Source organism: Motacilla alba, chromosome 17 (assembly GCF_015832195.1).
Source record: "Motacilla alba alba isolate MOTALB_02 chromosome 17, Motacilla_alba_V1.0_pri, whole genome shotgun sequence".
Classification (NCBI taxonomy): domain Eukaryota; kingdom Metazoa; phylum Chordata; class Aves; order Passeriformes; family Motacillidae; genus Motacilla; species Motacilla alba.
In genome coordinates, this window is record NC_052032.1 from 10548842 (window position 1) to 10566588 (window position 17747).

The 17747-nt window shown below is 46.9% G+C and overlaps 1 protein-coding gene across 6 annotated transcripts in view; it reads right to left on the minus strand.

The window, feature by feature from the left end:
- MAPKAP1 (MAPK associated protein 1) overlaps positions 1 to 17747 on the minus strand; it is an 81791-nt gene that overhangs the window by 37529 nt on the left and 26515 nt on the right. For all 6 annotated transcript variants that reach the window (XM_038156181.1, XM_038156183.1, XM_038156178.1 and 3 more), the window contains 2 exons: positions 10347 to 10519; positions 5890 to 6066 (listed from right to left, as the gene is read on the minus strand). In XM_038156181.1, coding sequence (XP_038012109.1) covers positions 5890 to 6066; positions 10347 to 10519 — 350 coding nt within the window. The remainder of the gene's footprint in view (positions 1 to 5889; positions 6067 to 10346; positions 10520 to 17747) is intronic.

The following is a 17747-nucleotide window of genomic DNA, read 5'->3' on the forward strand; positions in this document are numbered from 1 at the left end:
CCTCGAAGCTGCTGTGGAGCCCCATGACCTGCACGAGCACTACACACCTGCCTTTACCTGGCCAATCCCTCGCTTCCCAAAAGCCACACAGCTTCAGTCCCAGCTGACCTGCTGAGCAAGATTCAGCGGATTCTTTAAAGTGAAAAACCTATTCTACAGTTATAATCACAAAAAGGAAACTACCTTTGTGCTTTTATTTAAGCAACACAGGGTTTCTCATTGAAGTGCTGCATGAAAAGCCCTCCATGCTGGACCAGACCATCACAAGACCTGGTGCCTCCAGGTAACTCACGTGATGCTCTGCAATACCTACAGGAACTTTCCAGAAAACTCCAACCAAAGTACAGGGAAATAAATTAAAATACTCCAGGGAGAAAAGAAATTGCAAAGGCAACAGAAGGCTTCCATAACCCGCTATGGCCACAACAACCAGAGTCACAATTGTCTCCTTTGTACAAAATGCTTTTCAACATTTTTCACCCCAAACAGAGCAGGGCCTGCAGCCCCCTTCCCGCTGGGCACAGAGGGGCCATTGGCAGATGGCCCCAGCTCAGGGCTGCTCACACGCCCACGATCAGGAACGTCCCAAAAAGGGAAGATTCTGCTCAGCTCCCGACCCTTCAGGTGCTGAAGAGCCGAAGCGATCTGCTGAGGGGCGGCTGCGCTGCGCCCGCGCTCCGGCGCGGCCCAGCCTGGCCTGAGAGCTGCCACACTGATTTCCCCCACACTCCATTACCAACCCCTGCCCGAGCCACGGCCACTCTTTGCCTCAGAAGCTGGATCGCGTCCCAGAACAATCTCTGAAAGTTTATTTTACCGATCAAAGCAACACAAGAAAGCCTGTGTGTTTTGCTATATTTAGCGTGCGGGCCGCGAGCGGGCGCTTGGCAGGAGCGGCGGGACGCAGAGCGCGCCCCGTGCCGGTGAACTCCTGGCTGTTTGCTCTGGAGCAGAGCCAGAGGGGCTGAGCCCCCAGCCCGGGCCAGCTGCTCCCTCCCTGCCCCGGCTCCCCTCTCACAAGGCACCACAACGACAGAGCAACATTCGGCACTCAACCCCACACATCTGAGCTGGGGATGGACCCAAGCCCAGACCAAAGAGCTGCAGCCCAGCCTGGGCCAGGCCAGAGTCAGGGCACGTTTCTGTGCCCAGAGGAGAAGCCCCACAGAATCACAGTGACCTCTGGAGACCACCCTGCCTAATCCCTGCCCAGGTAGGGTCACCCAAAGCAGGGGACACAGGAACATGGCCAGGTGGGTCTGGGATGTCTCCAGGGAGGGAGACTCCAGCCCCTCCCTGGGCAGCTGTTCCAGGGCTCTGCCACCCTCCACGGAAAGAAGTTCTTCCTCACGTTGAGGTGGAACTCGTTGTGGTTTAGTTTAAGGCCACAGCTCCTTGTCCTGGCACTGGACACGCTGCCAGGGTGTCCTGGAGCACCATCAACCACCACAGCCCTGCCTCGTGTGGCCAGAGCACAGCAGAAACACAGCCCACCTCGGCTCAGCACTCTCCGCACCGGCCATGGGCAGGGACTGTCCTCACTCAGCCCAATCCCAGCACATCCTGAATTGCAATCACAAACCGTGTGTTCCACCTCACTCTGCTGAGGTACCCTCATTTTAGGTCAACACACTGAAAATAGGACAGACATGCAGATGCTGGTCAATCAATTAAAACTGCTGCTGGCAAATTGGAAGCCAAAGAAATTCCTTAGCTTGTATTTTCTGTCATTTTGCAAAAACATACCTGGGTGACAAGGTTAAATCAAGCAAAGGAAATCCCTGGCACTTATCATCCACAGGCATTACTGATAAATTGTGCAGTGGAGGAATAAAGGATTACCTTCTGTATTTTTTCATTACACTTTTCTTTTGTTACAGAATACATAAATCCATTGTGGCACAATGTAATATGTATCATCGTGCTACACCTGTGGACGTTTCATAACGGCTGCCATGTCTGTGCAGTCAGGAATGATAAGTGAACCACCCGTGAATGTTAATGATAGTGATCATTCTGCAGTAACTTGGCTTTCCATCTTCTTTTACAGCCTCCGTGCTGGAGCCAGGGTGGCAAGGTTCAGGAGAGGGAAAGGGAAACAGCAGCACAGGCAGAAGCTCTCCTCGTGGTGCTGAGGTGCCATGGGAACAGGCAGGGTCCCCCCTTTTGCCACAAAATAAAACAGCCCACACTGGAAGGACAAAGGGTTTCTGCTCTGAATGAGAAGAGAACTTTTTGAAAAGCTCCTTTCCAATCTAGAGCAATTTTTTCAATTTTTGATTTTTTTTCTTTTTTAAACAGAGAGGTGGCATTTACTTTCCAGAAGTGGAATTTATAGCACTTAAAGCCCACTGCATAACCAGCTGGCATGGCTGGAAGTGCCTGGGAGTGACTAATAGCAATTTCCACTTGATCAGCACAAAGTCAGACTTAAGACTCAAAAATCCCAGCTGATGCAATGGACTTACCTTAAGCTGGGTAATTTTTAAGATAAAGTGCACAGTGATAGGAACTGGACTAAGTAATGCCAGCCACAATTTTTATTCTGAGCCTCAATAACCTGTTTTTGTGCCTCTCAGATTGGCCTTGCATAGCTCTGTGCACTATTGAGCTTACCTGGCTGCCTTCTGACACCACTGTAACAGTCCTTAGACCTCTACCAAGTCTTCTGATGCCCTCCTACCCCTCCCTCTCCAGTATCCTGAGAGCCACATTCTTAATTCTGCACCCACAATAACTGTCTTAAATTTTATATGAAGATTCTAAAGTGTATTTTGCAGATTACCCACCCTCCTGTACAAACCAGGAACAGGCCTTTTGGGGCCTGCTGCTGGAGTCCAAGAACAAACACATTTCAGGGCTTTGTACTGAATTTGCAAATGCACAATGCAAGTCTGGTATTTTAAAAGGGTTCCAAACCCTAAACTGCCGGGTATGGCAGAGGTGCTGCTTTGAAAATTTGTACATAATAGTCAGAGCAATTTAAGTACCATATCAAAACAGAAAAAAAGTGCTACAGAGCAGAAGATCTGGATGCCAAATTTCCTCTGTGTGCCAACTGGCAGCTGAGCTACAGCTCCTCGAAACACCATTAGATCGAGTGTGTCTAGTTCCAATAATAAAATTTCCAAGGCAAAAAGCCCTAATGATGGTACAGATTTATTTTAAGCCTTTCAGGTATGACCTCACCACCTCAAGAAGACTGTATTTCCATGGATGTGCTGCTTTGTTTGCCTCTTCCTGACAAACCCCCTTGACAGGAGAGCGGGGCCGATGTTGGACAAAGCTCTGCTTTCCACAGCAGCCACCTTCCAAAAACAGAACTGCTAGACTAATGGGCAGTGAGCAGCCAGAACGACTGCCCTCCGTCTTCTCCTTGTGTAACTTTGCCAGAGTCCTTGGAACTTGCCAAATTCGGTCATGCCTGCTTAGCTTGCTCGACTGATTGTGCCAGAAAAGAAAATAAGACACAGATGTATTTGAGCTCTTTGAGATGCCAGTAAGAGCGACAGCTAATGGCTTCATTTCGACCCTCCCCTACCAGCTGGGCACAGGTGGGGGGATAATGAGGTCCCTCTCCCTAATCAAACTCAATTATTTACTACTCTGTACAGCCACAAAGACATTCACATCCAGCTCGGAATATAAACTGCACTGCGGGCTACTTCCAGCCACCACCTCTGGGTATTTATAACTAACTCGAGTGGCTCAGAGTTTGCCTTGGCAGGAGTTGAAGTGTATAAAGTTCTGCAAACTGTTTCTGCTCAAACACGTCCTGCTGAGGGGGGGTCCCTGGCGGGGCCCCACTGCGCTCAGCCCCCGACAGCGGCGAGGGGAGCACGGCTCCGGCACGGAGCTCCTCACGAGCATCAACATTTTTCAACAGTGATTCAATATTAATAAACATTGCAAGTCACAGGGCTGACACGGCAGCAGCTGAAGTACTTCAGCACAAGGAGGGAAAAAAAAGAGATGCAAAATCTAAAACCACAATTACATGCACCGGTAGGGTGACAGGGGAGGAAGAAGACAGAGAATTTACAGCAAATCCCTACAAAAATAAGACAGCACACACATGTAAACTCACAGAGGTAACAACCTTTTGATCAAGTGATGATCAAGTAATTCTTTATTCTAGGGGACACATTAAAAATTCTAATTTAAACCTAGCTATTTACACAGTAATCACAAGCCATTTAAAATTAAAATGTGGAGGCTGGCACCACCAAACTGACCCTTTCAGAAGAGCACTGCTTATGATGCAGCTGTCCTCTTTCTCCTCAGCAGCACCTTCCAAGCTAGAAGGAAGCTCCTCACATCAGCACAAATGATGGTAAACCAAAAGATTTTGCATTTTCCTGCAGGCCCTGCAGCTGGACCCTTCTCCTGCCCCCAGCTGCAGGCAGAGCTCTGCTGGCCAGCCCCGGACCCCGCCGAGGTCTCTGGGCTCCCATGGAAGGGCAGTGCCACCTCCTGTGAGCCAGCCCCAGCCCCTGACCCACACCCGGGCACTGCAGAGAACACTGACCCCAGCTCAGCACCCAGCGGGGCACAGCTGGGGAAGGGCACCTTTTCCAGATGAGAAATCAGCAACAATTTAGAGATGTCTAATGACAATGACCTCCCCTTCCTCACCACGGCCTCAGTGCAGCACAGCCCAGCATCTCAGCCTTGAATGACTTGGTTGTGAACACTGGGGCCAGAATATTTTATTTCCCAGTGCCCTAATGCAGTGCAACAAAGTGAATGTGGCCTTTGGGAATACACGTGGGATTTCTGACAATGGCTTTCTGTAGGATGCTTTGCAACGTCGCTAAGAAACACAGTACACAATAAAGAATATAAAAACTAATTAAATAAGCCAGATTAAAAAAAAAAAGTCTGATTATTCAGAACTAGAAGCAGCTGTAGTGTTAAGAAATGTAAGTAATGTCCAATAACCAGGAAAACCCTATTAGCATTTTCATTTCAAGAGCTCCAAACATGAAATATTTTTCCCAAGTAAGAAGTGGCTTATGCTCCTGGCATTTTGTTCTAGTAATTAAGGCCTTCTGATGGTTTAAGAGATTTTTCATTCACAAGTAAAGAAAAATAAAAGTGATCAAGCACAGTATACATCCCTACTTCACTGATAAGGAAGAGCAAATTCTTCTTGATCTACAAGTCAGACAGCTCAGGTCTCAGGGGTGGATGGGACGTCCCTCACCAGACTCTTCTGGACTGGGGAGGGGAATGTCCAGTCCTGCTCCAGCTGGTGCTTGGTTACTGCTCTTTTCTCTTCTGACTGTTATTAAGCCACGCTGCAACTATTTGTCTATCAAACGACTTGCTTCACTGCAGAGCATCACCAGCAGGCGAGGGCCCTGAATTTTGGAGAAGTCGGGTGAAGGGGGGCACAGGAGGAGGAGGAGGAGGAGGAGGAAGAGGAAGAGGAAGAGGAGGAAGAAGAGGAGGAGGAGGAAGAGGAGGAGGAAGAGGAAGAGGAGGAGGAAGAAGAGGAGGAGGAAGAGAGGAGGAGGAGGAAGAGGAGGAAGAGGAGGAAGAGGAGGAGGAGGAGGAAGAGGAGGAAGAGGAAGAGGAGGAGGAGGAAGAAGAGGAGGAGGAGGAAGAGGAGGAAGAAGAGGAAGAGGAGGAGGAGGAGGAAGAAGAGGAGGAGGAAGAGGAGGAGGAGGAGGAGGAGGAGGAGGAGGAGAAGGAAGAAGAGGAGGAGGAGGAGGAAGAAGAGGAGGAGGAGGAGGAAGAAGAGGAGGAGGAGGAGGAAGAAGAGGAGGAGGAAGAAGAGGAGGAGGAAGAAGAAGAGGAGGAGGAAGAGAAGGAGGAAGAGGAGGAGGAGGAGGAGGAGGAGGAGGCGGCTGGCGCGAGCTGTGCCCGGGCCAGGCCGGTACTCACATGCGCACGAAGAGCGACTGCTTGGCCGCCAGCCCCGGGGACGAGTACTTCTCCACCAGGGCCAGCGTGCTGAAGCCAAACTTGTGGATGGGCTCGTTGGAGTCCAGGGGCGGGAAGTCCGTGTCCACCTCGCCGTCGTCCTCGGCGATGTGCAGGCAGTAGGCGCTGACGTTGTCGCTGGAACAGAGAGCGCCTGCGGTCAGCACGGCCCGCCACTGCCACCAGACCCTGCAGGGGCCACCTGCGCGGGGCCCTGCTCTGAATGGCACTGTGACACCCTCACACGCGTGTCCCCAGTGTACCCTGCTGCCATAGCCCCGCGGTGATGGAAAAAGCCCAAGCGGTCCTCGGCCTCAACTGCTCTGCAAGCAAAACCTGGCAACGATTAAAATACACTAAAATCTATAAAAGTGTCGTGATTTCATAAAGCAGGAAGGAATATTTCTCCATTTGTGAAAACTTATTTATTTATATGATGACTGCGCTTCAGAGCCAAAGGCAAACAAGTGGTGTCTGTGATTTTTCACAGGTCAAACAACTGTGGAAGTTCAGTGTCTGTGGGCTGGAGAAGCAGAGTGCTCTCGGGCAGGTAAGCAGGGTAATGAACTATGGGAAAAGTAAAAACCCTGTCCAACACACAGCAAGGATTAGCAGAAAACTTACCTTTAGTGAATACCTAAGTTCAGTCACTAAAAGCAGTCACAAATTAATAAACACCAACAAGCAGAACTAACACAGAAAGCTGAAACAGACACAATGTGAAAGAAATTAAGAGCTGAGCCTCTTTCTTTCCACAGATGAAAGCCCAGAGGGAAACAACTATTTATAGCTACCAAACAGGTATTAATCATAATTTCCTAACATTGAAATCTATTTCAAATATTACTTCAGTTTAAATTATTGACCTGAAAATAAGTATTCTTTCTGACTGTAAACCTGCCAGCACTCAGCCTTTCCCCAGCCATGCAGTAAAGCTGGAGGTGCATGTGGCAGCGTGTTTCTAAACTCTGCAGTTTAAATTTGGAGTTTTAATTGCATGATTGATGCTTAAATTAATTAATTGTAAAGTGTATGCTAATTGTTTAATTGGTCGCTTGATCTATATAGATCATTTTTTGAATTAAATGAGTTGATTTACAAAGTTTATTGATTGGATGTGACAATGAATTATTTCACTGACTACCTGATTTGCAATTTTCTCAATTAATTCACAAACCTTTGGTTGCAACTGTGCTTTATTGAGAGTGCTTAGTCCAGGTGATCTATAGGCATCTTGTCATGACTAAGACATTTATTATAGAAAACAGGGAATAATGATTCATTGCTGTTAATGTAAGCTGCAATTTTGCTCACCAAAAGGTAATTCAGCAACATTCACCACTCTGAATTTTGTAAATTCTGCAAACACTCGTAAAGAAACTTTCTGGCCTTGAACCCTTCCAGGGATGGGGCAGCCCCAGCTGCTCTGTGCACCCTGTGCCAGGGCCTCACCAGCCTCACAGCCAGGAATTCCTCATTCCCAATCTGCCATCCAGCCCTGCCCTCTGGCAGTGGGAGCCATTCCCTGTGTCTGTCCCTGCAGCCCTTGTCCCCAGTCCCTCTGCAGCTCTCCTGGAGCCCCTGCAGGCCCTGCAGAGGCTCCGGTGCCAGCTCTCCCAGGCTGTCCCCTGGGATGCAGAGGGATGGAGCAGAGATGCTCCATCCCCAGGGCCCCTCTGGAGTGGCTGCAGCAGCTCCCCATGCTGCCCAAGCTGGGGATCACAGACCCAGCCCTGTTGCTCCTTTGTCCCATCAATGTCCCTGCAAGTCCCTGGTGCTGTGGCACTCCCAGTGTGAGCAGCCACAGCCGTGCCCTGCCCAGCTGCTCTCCAGCCTGCTCTGGGACAGCCTGCTGGCTGGGCTGAGTGGGCATTTCCATCTGGATCCCGATGCATTTGCACAGCTCCCACCAAAGCTGGAGGAAGGCACGGCCGCGGGGCAGCAGAACACACCCAGCAGGTGCCAGTGCCACCAGCTCCTCTCCCAGCAAACACGGGGAAAATACACAGCCTTGCTCACATCCCACAGAACTGAGGGGTTACAGGTGTCTTCAGTCATGGGCTGGCTTCCTGAACGGATTTAGTCACCATGTGTTAAAAAAAAAAAAGTCCAGTGAGTAAAACTGTTCAGCACTTTGAACCTTCACCACGCTGAGAGAGATTGAAGCTGGGAACTTACAAGTTCAGCACAAAACCGGAGAGAATCACTCCTCACTTCTAAAAATAGCAAATTTGAATCGTGCATCTCACTATTAACTTCTTCCTAGAAAGGGATTTTGTTTATTTTTTGCGGGTGGAATCATTCCAGCACATCTGTCGGGGGCTGGCAAGAAAATGCTCTGCTGGGTTACAACCCAGGTCCATGTGTGGAGGCCAGGGACAGGGCTGCTAACCCTGCCAGTGGTTCCTGGAACCAAGAGACTGAATAGAGACAAATCCAACACAATTATAATAAAAAAGGCAGCCTAATTGAATACAGAATGTTCTCAAAGCTGTCAGCTAGTATTCATTCACTTCAGACTCTTACACCTATCTTTTAGGAAAAGGAATTAGGCAGTAATATATTCTTTTCCTAAAGACAGAAGGGGTTGTTTCTCCTAATTATAAAGTCTAAAACCTCCTCATTATTCTCACAGTGTCACTAGCAGGTATAGTTGTCACTCTGCATGCCTTGCATACCCATCTGAGGCATTCTGTAGATGTATTTAGAGCAGTGTCACAGTGATCCCCACTTTGCTTTTCACACTCTCACCTGACTGAATCAGGAGCAAATGGCCAATGTAGAACGGGTACCCTACACGAGCTCCTTCCTTACTTGGAAATATGAGAATTAATTTACAGTTAAATCAATCCTTGCTTCAGGACTGGCATTCAGCAATGCTAAAAAAAAGATGATGAGAAATAATTAAGGACCTACAAGAAAATAAACTTCTTGGAAACTCGAGGCTCTGGCCCTTAGCCTGAGCCTTGCTCCCCAGATTCTCATTGCTGCTGTGTCTGACTCGTGCTCTTGGGAACTCACGCCTCCGTTATTTATTTCATTCTTTCTGCCTGAGATTTGATTACATTGGACAGCCTCCTTGCTCATGAGCACTTTTTGACACATCATAACATCTTATCCTTCAAGGCAGACAGCAAAATTCATTTCTTCCCACTGCTGCCTTTTGCTGTGGGCAGTGATGGTTCATGGAACACTCCACTCACGGTGCTGTTCCATTTGAGCTCTGCTGTGCTCCTGCAAAATATGTGTGTGCCCAAAGACTGACATCAGTGGTGTCTCACTCATTAAAAAATAACCTAATCATACACAAAGGACACTTCTCTGAACTTGTGATATAATGAACAGAAATTAGTAACAGCAAATGAAATGGCACCATCTGTGAATAATTTCATATTTCTGCTCCAGAACATAAAAAAGGACAAATCAAACCCAAGTGTTAAACCCCAGCAACATTTCACAAGTCTGTTGAGAAGAGCTAAGGGAAAACCTATATCCAAAGAAAGAACATCCATGGAGGTGTTCTCAAGAGGGGCTGCTCCTGTGTGTCCTGCCTGTGGAACAGAAATCAGCAAATCCCAACACGGGAGCCCAAGTGCCCTCCCTCCCACTCCCCCCACAGCTGTGCTACAGCAGCAGCTAAGGCTGCTGAGCCCTCCAGGGCTCCCGAAAAGTGCTGAAAGAGCGAGCTGTGCAATTCAGGATCAAAAAACCCTCACCCTATTAATTCAATATTCCAGGATCAATAAAAGAGTGAAATTTGGCTCATACAGAAAAAACCCAAACAAAACTACCAAGCTCCTTTGCACCAGGGACATCCCTGCCAGTAAGTGCTACTGACAACTCTGTAATAAACTACTTTAAGTCCTTATTTTATGTTCTATGGCCCAGCAAATCCAGAAGTATTTCACACAGCTGTTCTAAAACGAAAGCTGCTCAGGTGAGCTGTTCTGAAGAACCTTTCTACGCATGTCCTCTCATCTGCCAGGAAAAAGGAACAGCTCTTACTAACCACCACCAGTGCTCCAGCAGAGCAAAGGGACTCAGAGCAGTTCTGGACTTTATCTGACATCTTGTGATCTCAGCCATTAAGGACATTGGCAAAAAATAGATGGGACATGAAATAACAAATGCCTCTGTGACACCAAAAGGGATAAAGTTTGCATTATTTTTGCATAGTTTTGAAATGATGATTCATTTACAGGTCCAAGCCTTCCTGTTGACCATTTCCCAGCACACAGCAGTTAATTGAAAGAGAAATGGCTGGAGGTGCACGCGTGCTGCTCGGAGGGAAACCCTGATAAATGCGAAGGGGCAAGGATTTATATTTCCAAACATTGACACAGAAATCCATTTCAGTGTGCAAAAAGGCTGCAGAGGAGAAATTTAGAGGTCAGGAGGTAGTAAAGAAAGAGCATTACTTCAGCTTGGGTTCCCGTCCCTCACTTGTATATTGCCAGCAGATGAGCCCGATCAGGTCGTGCACCTTGGCGTTGGCGATGGTCACCACGGTCATGGGCTGCAGCTTGTCCTGGCTTGTGTGCAGTGGGAGGTAGACATCAATTTTTTTGGTTGCCGTTGTACCAACGTGGCCCTGTTGAGGAAACATATTTCATCAGGATGTATAAAAAAGTGCGACAGGGTTTACACAAAACCTGGGCGGATGGAATTCGGCTCAGTGGGAAAACGAAAATATGCTGCTATGGCTTAAAATTGGAAGGAGATTAAACGTTTAAATTCCAATTATTTCCCTGCTGTTTATCTGTAAAAAGGACATGAAATATCTGGACATGATTTCACAGATCTCCATGAAGAGCCTGAACTTTGCTGCAGGATCCCATGCTCCTGCAGAATCCCAAAAAATGGAATTACTCATGGGATGGGGAGGAAGAGGGATCCAACAAACCAGCCTAAGACTTCCAAATTGTTTCTGCATTTCTGCTGTCTTCTGCAGCTCTTCCCCACCACCTGAGGAGCCCCCAGAGGGAGCAGAGACACCCACTCACCAAGGCTTGGCCCTGCCTAGCCAAGAGCAGAGCAAACCCACACACACAGCTGAGCCACTGACGTGCTCTGTTTGAGGACACCAAGAAGAATCAGCTGATACTGGGCTTTACTGGAACTTACTGAATAAAAGAAGCCATTTGGTGCCCTTGAGACTGACAATTAAATAAACCACGAAGCACACAGCAGCACAAATCCATGAAGTTAGCACTACAAGAAAAGGATGTTTAATCCACTGCAGGTAGGATTGCAGCTTTCCCCCAGAAATCTTCTAAACAAACAAAAGATTGCACATCCTGAGCCCCTCCTCCAAAGCACTCCAAGGAACTCTATCTCCATCTCTCTCCATGCTACAAGGGCCTTGAGAAGAGAAAGGGCTTCTTGAATTAATCACTTGGAATTCTAAGTAACAGAATGAAATGATTCAATGCTATAAATCTATAATGAGAGCATAAAACAGGGAGTTAAATGCCATGTGCTAATTTCAATATATTGTTAAAAACCATTTGATCCTTCAGTGTGATTATAAATTAGAGAAGTAATAGGAATTTAAAGATTAAAGTTATTCATACTGGCATAGCTAAAAGTATTATTAAAATCCATCCCAACATAATACATTTATTTTTTAAGAAAGCATTTTTATAGAACCGATACCTCCTCTTCCCATATTTTTAGGGTAAGAAGAATCAGTTTTTTCTCATTTAAAGGAAGGGTTAGGTTAGCAGCAGAACATGGGACATTCCTTCACTTTGTTTGGATAAACCTGAGCAACCTTTGGTTGAGCTCCTGTGCCCAGGACCCTCTGGGACACCTCCCTTGACCTCAGGAGGTCATGAACACAACAGAGCTACAGCTGCTAAAAACCACCAGGGTGGCTTTCTGTCTCTCCATCTCTGCTGCTTTTCTACTTCCAGGACTTCTTTTGAAAGGAAAATGAGCTGGTGCCAGGTCCCAGCTCAGCTGTGTGTGCCCAGGGGCAGGCACCCAGAGTGCTGGTGATGCTGCTCCTTCCCAGAGGCACCCCCGAGCTGAGGCTGCTTTGGCAAGAGCAGGAGCAAACAGCAGCTCCCAGGAAATTAATGTGACTCCTTGGCACGACACACAGTTACTTATATAAATCCAAGGAGGGCAGAATCGTAAGTAATGCTGGGTCCTGATAATGGAAAAGCCAAGAAAAATGGACACCCAGATGTGGGAGTCGATGCCAAGGTTACAATTGATACACCCAGCCAGGAAGGGACAACGAGCCAGAGCTGGGACTGATAACCAGAGAGGCCAGATCATCCATCAGCCCCGGCACGAGCAGCGGGAACTCACAGCCCAAACCCAGGAATCTACAGGAGCACCCTGTCCAGGGACCCTGGGCTCCAGCCTGGCACCCACACTGCTGGGGCTCCTCTCACAGCCTGCCTCTGCCTTGCCCCACCCCTGACTTGTTTGGAGTTTGCTGGTTTTAACGAAACCTTCCTCAGTCCTTCCCCATCTCTAAATCTCCTCTGCCTCCTCCAGACTATTTTTACTATCTTTCCTGTCCAAACTCCCTCCACCACAGCTATCCTGCTCACAAACACTCAATGTGACCACCAAAATGACTGAAACCAGGTAAAACTCACACACCTTCGAGGATTCCACCTGCTCTGTGAGCAAGGGGAGCAACCCCAACAGCAGCAGGACTGGGGAACAGCTCAGAGCACTGCTGTTACACTCCAGATCTTTAGAAAAGGCAGAGAAATAGTTTTATTAATTAAAGGTCAGTAAAGCTGATGGCCATGAGGTACTAGAGAGGCTGAAGCCTGAAGCCAATCAGATTTTCCAGCAGTAGAGGGAACACCCAGTGTCACACTGGGTAGGAAATGTTTGTACAAAGCCGTGGTCAGGGCTCAGACTGATCAGTCCCACGCCAAGGGGGCTGCAGGAAACCTCCACTGTGTGGGCAGCAAATGGGTGGCCTTTGCTCAGAACCACATTATAAATCCAAGCCGTCAGGTCCCTGTCTAGGGAATCCATGCCTCAGCCCATCCTGCAGGGTGTTCACTGAGCAGGAGTCCCTGAGAGCTCAATTTCTGACCTGCCTCGGGCGAGGGCTGGCCGTGGTGGCACTGGGCACAGCGACCACTGAGGCCAGGGGTCAGAGCCACCCCCAGGGACAGCTCCTGGGCCCCGCAGGGACCCGCAGCCTCCCCTCCAGAGGAACCTCGGGAACCGCATTCCTGGAACCACCACTGCTTCTGGCTGCCAGCTAAAAACTGCATTCCAAGGGGAAATGCTGAGGAGACCCAGAAGATAAAGGACAATTACCGATATTCAAAGAGGCAGCATCAAACTTTATTAATAGATCCTGTATAAAATTCAATGGAAAATCTATTCAGGGCCAGGGGCCTTACCATTTGGAGTTTCCTTAATAGCCTCCAATAAATCTGGGAAGCATAAAGGGGCTGTTAAATTAACATTTTCCTGATCTGTCACCTGTGGCACAGTTAATTTGTCAAAAAAATTCTTTTAGCTTGTCACTGGACACTGTATATTCTGACAAATGAAGTCTGGAATAAAATTGACAAAATATCTCGTTAATTTTCTAGGAAATCACAAATCTGATTCCATTAAGCTTTTATTGTTAGAAATGTTATATCCCACCAATCCTTTAAGAAAGTGAGGAGTAACTGGATACACTGAAAATGTACAATAAATCATAGAAAATTTTCCTAGTATTTTTATTGATGGATTCTTTTAAGGCTCCCTGGTGCTCTCCTACAGTATGTCAAATTTAAAAAAAAATAATAATTATTTAAAATCTATGAGTCCTTCCAGCAGAAGATGTCTTTCTAAGATTTAAAATCAAATTTTAATTGAAGCCCATGAGGGAATGCACCCCTCCCTCCAACAGCAGATGATGGGTACCTTCAGTGGGTCACTGTGTGGCCCCTGACACTTCAGCTGACACAGGACACTGGGGACACCTGTCCCCCCCAGGACAGCTCTCCCCCAGCAGCAGCTGCACTAGGGGAGCTGCTGAAGAGTCAGGCACAGCGTGTCCTCCTCACTCCTGCCTTGCTTCACTGCACACCGCGGCACAAAATTAAAACAAAGTCCATAAACATTTCCAAGAGAAAAGTGATTGATTTGCAACGCTGACAATTTACTGCCTCTTCCTGCACAATGGAGTTCTGTGACTAAATGTTATATCACTTTAAGATTAGATGTTCTAATGATATAATGCAAAGATTTTACTGAATCATTATTTAGTGGGAGTCATAAAAACCTCTTAAAATTAATCTTTCATGCACATCTAGCTTACCCAAAGTTAGCATTTAATTAGATGGCCTTGGCACGAATGAGCTTACTACTTTATTTGCTCAATCAGTATATGTCTCTTCAGTAATTATAATTAATTCAAGTCATTGACTCACCTCCCAGCAAACAACACTAAACACTGCTCAAAATGGAAACAAATGCCTTTCCATTCCCAAACGCAAAATGTCTTCTCCCTCTTGAACTCAGTTAAATGTTTTTTGGTTTGGGTGACGGGGTGTTGACTCCACTCCGTGACCCAGGAATCACCTCCACAACATAACTTACCAGCTTATGCATTTAATGGACACACAGGAAATACTTGAAGGGGAAAAGTGGAAATATAATAACCCAGTATTTACAACACACAGGAATTTCTAACCGATCAGAGCACAGATATTTATGGCAATATAAGGGTCCATATTTTTCTTTTTTCTTTCCTTCTCCAACCCACCACACTGTTCCCTACCACGGCAAGACTGGAATGGTGCTTGTTTCATCAGGTGGTTACACCAGCACTGGGGTTTTTCATTACTTTGGGCACTTGGTTCCTCCTGTCATTCCCCAGCCACAAGTGGAGGACACCCCAGAGAGGCAGGGGTGCAGCCCCAGCACACTGCCAGCCCTGCAGCTCCTCAGTGAAACCTCAACGCTGTTCCCTTTGAGGAGAGGATTCTCCTTTGCATCACCCCAGCTTGTGCTGCAGAGCTAGCAGATCACGATGTAAAACTCCATTAACATCATTAAATACTTAATTTATCTTATTCACACTGTCACTATTCATAAAAATTTAACCCAGTAATTTCCTGTTATCCAAAGCATAACAAAGTATGAATATTTAACTGCAAGGTAAATAACACACTATTATTTTTTATCCTAAATTGTTGACTTCACTTAGCATGCCTGCTCCGCAGAGCACCGCACGATTTGTCAATTAAAGGTCCAGATGTTCTGCAGGCTGCAGAGGCAGCAGCAGCAGCTCTGAGCAATGCGTCCTCTGCATGGCAATGATCACTACAACCCCAGCTCCAGGCTGCATTAACATGCTCATGTTTTATTCCAGCCCCCTCCTAATGTACCAGTTAATTATACAACACACAGCTGAGAGACATCACCTCCGAGCTGGACAGTTTCCTTCCACGCTTCCACCTGAACATGTCTTTACACTCTAAACCAGGATTTACAGAAATAACCACACAATCCAGCCCCCAAATCACTGCCTGCTCTTGCTTGGCATTCACTCCCACAATTAATAAAATTATCTAAGTCCTGAGCAAAGAATAAGACACATAGTGCTGGTAACAGCACGTTTCAATTATAGTAACACACATTCATTTGTACAACTCTCTATGAATTAAAATCTGGTTTACTTGGAGTGCTATTAATATGAATTCTTAATACTGCTTTTTTTTCTGACAAATGCTATGGAAGGAGAGAAGCCCCAGGTCCATCCCTGTCACAGCCCAGGCTGTGTTTATGTCCATGTAGGTGTCAGATTTAGGACAAGTGGCCCTGTCCATCCCTCCCCTGCCACGCTCCCGTGGCATTTTGCCCCACACAGGCTCCCTCTCCTGTGCCAAGCCACCACAGAGGGTGGGATGTCCCAGCAGCCGTGTGGCACCAGCTCAGCCTGCCCTGCAGCCCCGGGCTGCTCAGCTCTGGTGAGGGATAAAAACACACATTTAGATCGATCCAAGTGTGGTTGCTCCAGCTGCAGCAGAAATGCATTCATTACCCCAAAGCATCCTCAAATTCCTTCTAGTGAGGAGAAGAAACAGCCTCTTTAGAAGAATTATATATATTTTACTTAGTAATAAACATTACAATTTAATACTGAGGAATAGAGTTATTCTTTGTAATAACAAAATGCAACAAAAACTTATAATTAAAACTACACCATGAACATTATTTGTGCGTTAAGGAACATGCCACGATCTATTTTAACGAACAGATGCTCTAAAAAAGATAAATGTTTTCAGAAATATTCAATCCTCGAACAGATCAGCCTCTAATCCTCTGCTTCTGCTGCACAAAGCAGACAGCTCAAGTTCCTCGAGGACATCAGCCAACCTTAGGTGGAACATTTTTAATACATCACCGTGTCACTTTTTAATGTGCCACAATCTATTAACCACATGGCAAACTAACAGGGATTTTTAAAATATGGGTTTTATAGCTTTGTGCCGGTGATTAATTAAATAAATAGCCGGCGTTTCACAAATCATCCCTCTAATTAGTCAGAGGCAGGCACGCTGCATTCCCTGGCACTGCTGCCAGCTGAAGCTGCAGCAGGGCAGCGGCAGCGCCCGGCCCCGCCGCCGGCCCGCAGGTGCTGCACTCAGCTGGAACGGGCTCCAGCTGCTTGCAAAACATGTTCTCTGCAATTATTCTCCCTCATCCTGCAGGAAACAATCGAGGTAACAAAGGCAGCGCAGCCGTGGCGGGGATTTGACCTGAAGTAGCAAAGTTGCTGCAGAAAATGAACAAATATTAAAGGCAGATGCTGGAAAAATGCACCCGCTAAATGATACATTTTCTGTCAAAACATTTCAAAGTTGAAGCTACAACTAATTACATGCAGTCCATTCAAAGAAGCCAAGCAAGGCTTATCATTAAAATGACTCAATTATTCTTAAAAGAAAGAGAAAATCATCTGTAAAACCTGCCTGCAATCTCATCGGTTTTACTGTACCTACCTCAATACATCATTTCCCCCAGAGCTCAAATTAAACTCTTAATAGTTAATATACTCAAGTTTTACTACAGGTTTTCCTCCAAACTATTATTAACTGGAATTTCCTACCTAGGAAGGGTTTTATATGGAAATTTGTTCTGCAGTGTTTGGTGACACTATCACAACAGCTTTTTGCCCCTCAATTTAAAAACCATCAGAGAGACAGAATGCGATGTGGAGTCAGGCAGCTCATGGAGATGGGATTTGATTTCCTCCACCAGGCGATTTCTTTCTCAGCATCAGTCCCAAACTGCCCCCTAAAGCCAAATTTCCTTGCACTCAGGAAGAAATCTGCACTCCTGGATGGGGGTGGCACGGAGCGCGTGCCCGCGGTGCCAGGGCGGGTGCCACAGCAAGGGAAGGAGCCCAGGACTGGTAAAGAACAAACAATAAATAATAAACACAGCGTCCCGCTGACACCTCCTCCCCATTGCCCTCCCCTCCTCCTGGCAGGAGGAGCATCCATGACACAGAACCAGCTCCAGGAGGGCTCTGCCCTGCAGCCCCCCAACAGCCACGTGGCGCTCGGGGCCACCTCTAAAAGGACCATTCAAGACTTTAACCTCGGGAAGCTTTTGCCATTAAAATGTGTGACAATGCCCTGATGGGCTGTTCAAGCAACTTTGAGGCAGGACACTTTCTGACATGAAGTGTTTTCAGCATTTTTTCCCCTAGGATTTAGGTCCATAGCAGCCTGAAGTGTGATAAATTCATAAATTCAATCTGCACAAAGACCTGAGAAACTGCTCTTATTAGAAAATCAAGCAAGCTCTGCTAGAATTAAGAAGATAGTGTG